Source organism: Myotis brandtii, unplaced genomic scaffold (assembly GCF_000412655.1).
Source record: "Myotis brandtii unplaced genomic scaffold, ASM41265v1 scaffold381, whole genome shotgun sequence".
Lineage (NCBI taxonomy): Eukaryota > Metazoa > Chordata > Mammalia > Chiroptera > Vespertilionidae > Myotis > Myotis brandtii.
Genome location: NW_005364633.1, coordinates 1,383,652 through 1,391,861, shown reverse-complemented (window position 1 = coordinate 1,391,861; position 8,210 = coordinate 1,383,652). Strand labels below are relative to the sequence as shown.

At 42.8% G+C, this 8,210-nt stretch overlaps 1 protein-coding gene across 1 annotated transcript in view; it reads left to right on the top strand.

Moving 5' to 3' along the window:
* Positions 1 to 226: 226 nt before the first annotated feature.
* Positions 227 to 8,210, top strand: part of TMEFF2 (transmembrane protein with EGF-like and two follistatin-like domains 2) — a gene marked incomplete at its 5' end in the record, with an annotated part of 240,715 nt that continues 232,731 nt past the window's right edge. The window contains 2 exons of the mRNA XM_014544768.1: positions 227 to 287; positions 2,361 to 2,470. Of these exons, the coding sequence (XP_014400254.1) occupies positions 227 to 287; positions 2,361 to 2,470 (171 nt within the window). The remainder of the gene's footprint in view (positions 288 to 2,360; positions 2,471 to 8,210) is intronic.

Sequence of the window (8,210 nt, the reverse complement as noted above, 5' to 3'; positions counted from 1 at the left end):
GTGTGGGGACCTCCGCATCCTTGCACTTGAATGCGGACGGCGCGGCTTTGGAGGGCGACTAAACAGGATGGTCCTGTGGACTCGCTGAGAAGAGCATCCGTCCTTGGGGAAACACTAACACCGAATCTTTAATATCCTTAAAGAAAGAAAAAGTCCAGCTAGAATGAGCTAGAAATAACTTTATGAGAGAGAACCAACGAGAGAGCAATCCATCAAATGGTGACCGCAGGGACACGCTGATTCCTGGCGAAAGTGCAGCGAGGGCACCGTTCTCTGTTCCAGACCAGGTCTCGCAGATTCTAAGGAGCTTGGGTCTCCAGACATTCAATTTCTCCCCTCCCTCCCTCCCTTCCTCCTTCCCTCCCTCCCTTCCTCCGTCCTTCCCTCCATCCATGGGCTGGTGGGTTCGATTCCCGGTCAGGGCACATACCCAGGTTGCAGGTGTGACCCCTGGTCTGGATGAGTGTGGGAGTCAACCAATCAAGATTTCTCTCTCACTTAATGCTTCTCTCTCTCCCTCCTTCCCTCCCTCCCGCTCTCCTTCCCTCTCTGCTTCCCTCTCTCCTTCCCTCCCTCCCTCTCTTCCTCTCTCCTTCCCTCCCTCTCCCCTTCCCTCCTTCCCTCCTTAACCCCTCTCCCTCCCTCTCTCTCCTTGGCTGCAAAAGACCTTGCTTGGGCAGCCCACAGACGCCTCTCCTGCCCCCCAAGCTCCCGGATGGCGCAGGGAAGTTGAGGAAAGAATCATTCACACGCAGGGCTCCCAGGCCGGGCGTGGGCAGGACCGAGCCACCAGCTCCGCGCCCCAGTGCAGGGAACGAGGGAGCGGGACCGACCCGGTGGGCAGGGCCGACCCCTCCAGTGCTGAGCGGACCTCCTGAGCGATCAGGCGCTCTTCCTTCTCCCGGGGTCCTTCGGGGTCTGAGAGCCGGGCTTCACTGGCTTTGCTGGGCTGAAGCCTCCTGTGGAGCCGCCCGCCCGGGTGGAAGTTGCCGCTCTCCTCTCCAGCTGCCTTAGCCTTTCCGAGTGAGAGTGGCAGCCCTTAGCGCGCCCGGGAGGGTGGTGCGAGTCCCTTGGCATTTTCAGCTCCATCAGGAGCCGGTGTTGTCCCGCAGGTCTGGGCTGTGCTAGCTTTCGCAGGCGGGCATGCCATTTTCCAGCTTCTGTCCCTGTGGTCCTTCTGCAGTTGAGTCTGGCTGTGAATGGAGCGGCGTTGGGAGCATGTATGTGAGCTGACGCGCAGGGAACTTTGGGGAGGACGGCATGACCAACTGTAACTTACAGGGCGAAAGAATAGAGCCCTGGGTTCTTGGTGATATAAATGACGCGAGAAAAATCACTGTGCATCCCTGTCGTTTGGGCTCTGTAAATACCAGTTAAGACTTGCCACCCTATTTGGTTTGGGTCAATAGATGGCTTTGTTCTGTTGTTAACAATTTCTAAATTGGGCATTTTTCTAAAACTCAACATGTTTTCTGTAACTTACTCCTGCGTGGTTCACATGTGCATGTATGTCATTTCCGAAAGACGAATTCCCACTTAGCTGCCAGGAGCTTTATCATAGGAATATCAAACAACCTGCAAAATCAATTGTTTGAGATGTTGATAGCTTTGTAGTCCAACATGACCGGTTTGCTTCATCCCTCACTGGAGTATTGTTTTAGAGATTGAGGTTGGCGATGAAGAAATTCATTATTAGCCGGATATCTTAAAGGGATCTGCAGGAGCTAGAGAGAATGGGCTGGCTTTCCAGGCAGATTGTCAAGACCCGGGCACCCCACCCCTACCCCTGTTAACTTACAGGGGATCAATCTTCATTCGAGCCAGACAGACCATCACAGCAAACACTGCGCCTGTTTATCTTTATTATTTGGGGCTTTGTTTCCTCTTTGTCTGGAGAAACTCCAAATAAGGGGTTGTTTCAGACCGTAAAGCAAAAGGATGATTAAAGATGGAGAACTGGTGAAATGTCATTCAGAGACCATCACTAGTTCTCTTTAAAAATGTGGCCTGTGGGGGTCATAAACTATAGTTCACTTAATGAGAAAACAGTCTGGAAGCCAGGAAGCCAGTGTTGAGTATCCATTCAGCATTGTCAGTTTCAACCCAAGCTAAAATAAAAGAAAATAAAAGAGCACTACTAAAAAAAAAAAAAGATATTAAAAGAGAAAGGCAATGTGAAAAAAAGAAACAAATATTGATTACTTAATTAGATTTTTTTTTAGGTTATCAATAGAATGACCTTGCAATACAGCTGTGGTTGTCCGAATTAACATTTAGGGTAGTTAAAGCTTCAAGAGACCACTGTTTTTGTTAAAGTCTACGACAGTTTTAATAACTGGAGTGTCCTCTTCACATTTGAGGCTACGACGACAGAGAAAATGACCTCTTCCTCTGTGACACCAACACCTGTAAATTTGACGGGGAGTGCTTAAGGATTGGAGACACTGTGACTTGCGTCTGTCAGTTCAAGGTAAGAAGTCTGCTGTTGGCATCTTCTAACTCATTATTGAGACTACCAAGCTAGGTTCTCCCTTTACAACCCATCTCTTGGCAGTTTATGGCTGTGCAGGCTAAAAGGCAAGCTGGCACCAAGCACAGGCACGGGGAGGGAGCCAACTGGTTTCAGGAAGGCACCATTTTTTTTTTTTAGAAATGCCTGTGCCATGGTTAGACATGCCATAGAGGGAGAAGGTTCCAGGGTGTTCCTCTGGTGTGCCAAAGGAAAATCATGTGTCTGTGTCTCTCCCGGCATGCATTTTATCAGTCAGCTACTAGGGGTAATAGTCAACAGCCAGCGGAAGTGTGGGCCTGGACTTTTGTTCCTTTTAAAAAATGTTTTATTTTATTTTAGTTTTTCCATCACCACTTGTCCCCTCTATGCCCTCTTCCACCCCCACCCCCACCCTGGCAATTCCCATACTGTTGTCCATGCCCATGAGTTCTCTCTCTCTCTTTTATTTTTTTGCTCAGTCCCTCTACCCTCACCCCTTGCCCCAGGAGCTAGCTACCTCCCCTCTATGAGTTTGCCTCTATTTTGCTTGGTGGTTCAGTTTGTTTATTACACGCCACACAGGAGTGAAATCATGTGCTATTTGTCTTCCTCTGACTGGCTTAATTTCACGTATTGTTCCCGTTTGATTGGGGCTGTCAGCCTTGGAGCATATTGCACTCTGTTTGAATGGTCTTCGCTCTCATTATCCTGGCAATCTGGTGAAGTTTTTGAATGAACTCCTTCGTACTGTGACTTCAGAACGATTGCGTTAGTTTGGGAAATCATGGAACTTGTTCATATGTGTCAATGCACCATGGGTGCCATATGCAATTATAAATGAATCTCCCAGAAATCCGAAAGAGCACAGATAGCCACAAGCGATTTCATAAACAGGAGAAAGATGGCCTTTGCTGCATGTTAAAAAAAATAAATGCAAATAAAAAGAGAGAGATTGCAGCACTGTTGTCATCAAAACTAGATTATCGGTAATTATTAGTGATAGAACTATTAATGTCATTATTATAGTCATCATCTAACAAATGCTTCCTGCCATGTAAATTATAAATTACAAACCTTCATTTCTCTCAAAATGTTTACATGATCATACAGAACTTCAAATATCATACTAATGTCTTATATTCACCTTTGAGTGTTACGGAATTATTGTAAATACACATGAATTCTCACATAAGGTTCAACCAGGAAATATTTGCATTAACAAAACTATATAGGTAGGATTGGGGAAAACTTTTTTAAGATTGTAAAAGCAATTAGTAAGGATATAGAACAAATAAGAACATTAAACATCAAGTTCACGTCTAAATGTTTGTTATAGTAGGTAATATTTAGATTATTGATGAAATTTACATATTTTAGATTGAATTCAATCTTCCTGTGAGAGAGATAAGAGAATTCACAATGAACTATACTTTGGTTTATAGATAAACTAAAAGCTTCTTGGATATTATTTCCTTCTTTCTAAAAAAAAGCACAATAAAATTGATACTTGTAAAGCACACTACCTCCTGGTGGGTGAGCACTGCTATGACCAACCCTAATCTTGTAGACTAGCGGTTCTCAACCTGTGGGTCGCGACCCCTTTGGCGTTTGAACGACCCTTTCACAGGAGTCACCTAAGACCATCCTGCATATCAGATATTTGCATTACGATTCATAACAGTAGCAACATTACAGTTATGAAGTAGCAACAAAAATAATTTATGGTTGGGTCATAACATGAGGAACTGTATTTAAAGGGCCAGAAGGTTGAGAACCACTGTTGTAGACCGTTCCATAGTGTTAGAAACATATTCCTGCATATTTAATATGCTTGTGACAACACCCAGTTGGTTTCCAGCCACAATGAACTATGTGATGGTGTTCTTTCAATGAACTACATACTAGTAAGAGAGATAGAACATGAGAATCTCAATTCAGACTTTCCCCAAATGTTAACTGAAGGGAAAATACAATTGAACAAATCATTAAAGGCCCACAGAATTTGGTGGATTTCTTCCACTTTCAGTGTGTGATTCCTATAAATGTGTCTTATTTTCATAACCAAGGGTAGCCATAAGAAGTGAGCTCATATACAGTGTATAATGAATCAAGAAGAATGTTCCTGAAATGGAGAGTGATAATTCTACAGATTCCGAAAAGAGTGGGGGTGGGGGGGTGGGGGGAGGAGTTCACAAAATTCTGGAGGATGCATGCCACTAAAGGAAAATGTACAATTTTCTTATTAAAGGAATGGTGTTCAGTTTTCAGGTTCCACAAAAGGTTTTGGTAAAACTTTTATCAACAAAGAGATTTGTGTTTTTCATGCGTTGGTCAGCCAGCTAAATATGTCATGAATTTAAACAGTCCTTGAGTGTAATAGATGGAGGGAGGGAGGACTGCAAGTTTGAATACGAAACGAGAAATGTAAATGTTCTTTTCCTAATGCCTGTAGCATTTTAAGTTTATTGCTAGATCACTACTGCCATTAGTTTATGCTTTACAATAGTTGTCAGTGTGTCAGGAGAAAAGAAACATTTTCTTAGTGGAATATTTAGACTCTGCACCTACCAAGAATCTACAATGGCTGAATTCAGTTGAAGATCAAAGAAAATGAACAAGTTGTACAAAGTATAAAAGATAGGCTATTTTGGGCTAAGAGTATCTGGAGTCAGTCTTTTCCCAATACTTTTCAATGGATTTGAGTGTTTTTATTTAATTCTCTGGTATCTGATAGAGCAGTGGTTCTCAACCTTCCTAATGCTGCGACCCTTTAATACAGTTCCTCATGTTGTGGTGACCCCCAATTTCATTGTTACAAATTGAACATCATAGTGATTAATCACAAAAACAATATGTAATTATATATGTGTGTTCTGATGGTCTTAGGCGACCCCTGTGAAAGGGTCATTAGACCCCCAAAGGGGTCGCGACCCACAGGTTGAGAACCACTGTGATAGAGAGATTTCCTGAAAATCTATTGTCCTATGTACTATTCTGAACAATAAAAGGTCATAATTCTTTCATTCCATTAACACACACACTTATCGTCTTTTTGGCTGAGAGATAAATTTCAAAGAGAAATGGGTGTATGTGTATATAATCTAAAATGTTTTCCAATTTAGATTTTTATTGGAGCACTAAAGTGAACATGTAGTTCCTTCATTTCTTTAATTTTTATCTTATTTAGTTATATTTATAATTGGATTGATTGGGGTGACACTGATTAACAAAACTATATAGGTTTCAGTTGCATGATTCTACAGCACGTCGTCTGCACACTGCAACGTGTGTTCGCCACCCCAGTCAGGTCTCCACCATTGCCATTTGTCCCCCTACACCCTCCTCTGCTACCCCGCCTCCTCTGCCCCCAACCCCTACAAGTACCACCCTGTTGTCTGTGTCCATGAGTTTTTTTTCTCTTTTTTTTTTCCTTTTTTGCTCAATGCCTTCTCCCCACTCCCTCCCCCAGCTGTCAGCCTGCTCTCTGAAAGGAGCCAGTCAGAGAAAAGACAAGCGCCACAGGATTTCCCTCGTATGTGGAATCTAATGAACAAAGCCAACTAACAAGCAAGATAGAGGGAGACTCACAGACAGAGAGCCTTCACCTCTTTTCTAATTTACTATCAATGTATCCTCCCTTCAAACATATTCCAATGGTCCCTGTGTCCTGGTGGGAATGAAACCAAGGGTAGCACTGAACCCTAGAAACTGTGCCTTTTCCCATATATACACACCTATGACAGTTTAATTTATAAAGTAGGCACAGTAAGTGATGAGCAGCAATAACTATAATAAAACAGAAAAATTAAAGCATAGACTGTAGTAGAAGTTACCTTCATGTTTTGTCTCTCACACACACAATGTCTTGTACTGTATTTACCTTATCACGTAAAGGAAGCACTTTATGGCATATCCGGATTGCCAGCATCACCCCTGTTGTGCTTGAGGCCATTTAGTAAAATAAGGGTTATGTGAACACAAGCACTGCGATACCCCAGCAGTTGAGCTGATAACCAAGGTAGCTACTAAGTGACTAATGGGCAGGGAGCCACTGGACAAAGGGATGATTCACACCCGGTGGGGTGGCGTGGGTTGGTGTGAGCTTTTATCACGCTATGCAGAAAGGCACCCCATTCGAAAGCAATGAATTTGATTTCGAGAATTTTCAGTTTAATATTTTCCAACTGGTATTAACTGCTGGTAACTGAAATCATGGAGGGACTTCTATATCTCATTTATTTCTCACAAGTGAATGAAATAATTATTTTCTCTTTTTAAAGATGAGGATACATTTGTAATACCTTAACCAATAAAGAAATTTAAAAAAAATAATAAAGATGAGGAAGTTAAAGCCCATGAATATAATAACTTACCATTGAGTGGTGATCCTAAAGCAAGAATGGAGTCCTTTGACACGAAGCCATATATTTTCCTAGAATATTATACATGCTAATAAAAATGTTAGTAATAACTACAAAAGTACAAATTTATTGTGGAGGACTCTTAATGTCAAAAGTAGTACAACCACCCTGGCCAGTGTGGCTCATTTGGTTGAGCGTTGCCCCATGCACCAAAGGGTCCCTGGTTCGATTCCCCTTCAAGGCACATGTCCCAGTTTTGTGCTCGATCCTCAGTAGGGGGCATGCAGGAGGCAGCCAATTGATGTTTCTCTCTCATTGATGTTTCTCTCTCTCTTCCCCTCTCCCTGTCTTTCTTTAAAATCAATGAAAACATACTCCTTAAAAAGTAGTGCAACGAATTCTTAGGTGATGATATGAGTTCCAGAAATGGGTTTCAACCTCGTGTATCCTACATTCCCATCCGTATACCAAGGGGTGTGCTGGGCTATCTGGTAAATCATTTGTGGGGATGAAAATTTAGAGACAATGGAGGGATGGATAGATGAGTGGATAGATGGATGGATGAAAGGAGAAAAGGAAGGAAGGAAGGAAGGAAGGAAGGAAATATGGAAGGAAGGAAGGAGGGAAAGAAGGAAGGAAGGAAGGAAGGAAGGAAGGAAGGAAGACAGACATGCAGTTATTCATATATAACACTGGACAAACAATGATCAATTATCACTTTATAATTTAAAAATATGATGAAGCCTTAATGTGTTCTGGGTATTACTCATCCAAACATTCAACTTTTTTATCTAATAAGCCATGCTTTAGATATGCAATTATTCCACTTACTAGGACTGCATAACAAGTTTTCCAGAACTTAGTGGCACAAAACAATGAACAATATTTTGCTTATGAATCTGTAATTGGACATGGCTTAATGGAGACAGCTCATCTCTTCTCCCCTGGGCGTTGGCTGAGTGAGGGAGGGAACTGGAAGGTTTGGTTCTGTGCTCATGTCTGACTGTCAGCTGGGAACCTTGGTCCTTTTCTGTGAATCTCTCTGTATGGACTAGTTTGGGTTTCCTCAGAGCACAGTGGCTGGATTTCAAGGGCAAGCATCCATAGAGAGAGAAAGAACCGGGTAGTAGCTGGATCCTTTAATGACATAGCACCATAGTCACAGGCCTGCCCACTCTTAAAATCATAAAAATGTTTCCATATACAGAAACATACATAGATGCAGAGACATAGAAGCATGGAACAGACTGTGGAATCTCAGAGGGAAGGCAGGGGTGGGTGGATGGGTGGGTGGGAAAAGATCAACCAAACACTTTGTATGCATAACCCATGGTCACAGACAATAGGGTGGTGAAGGC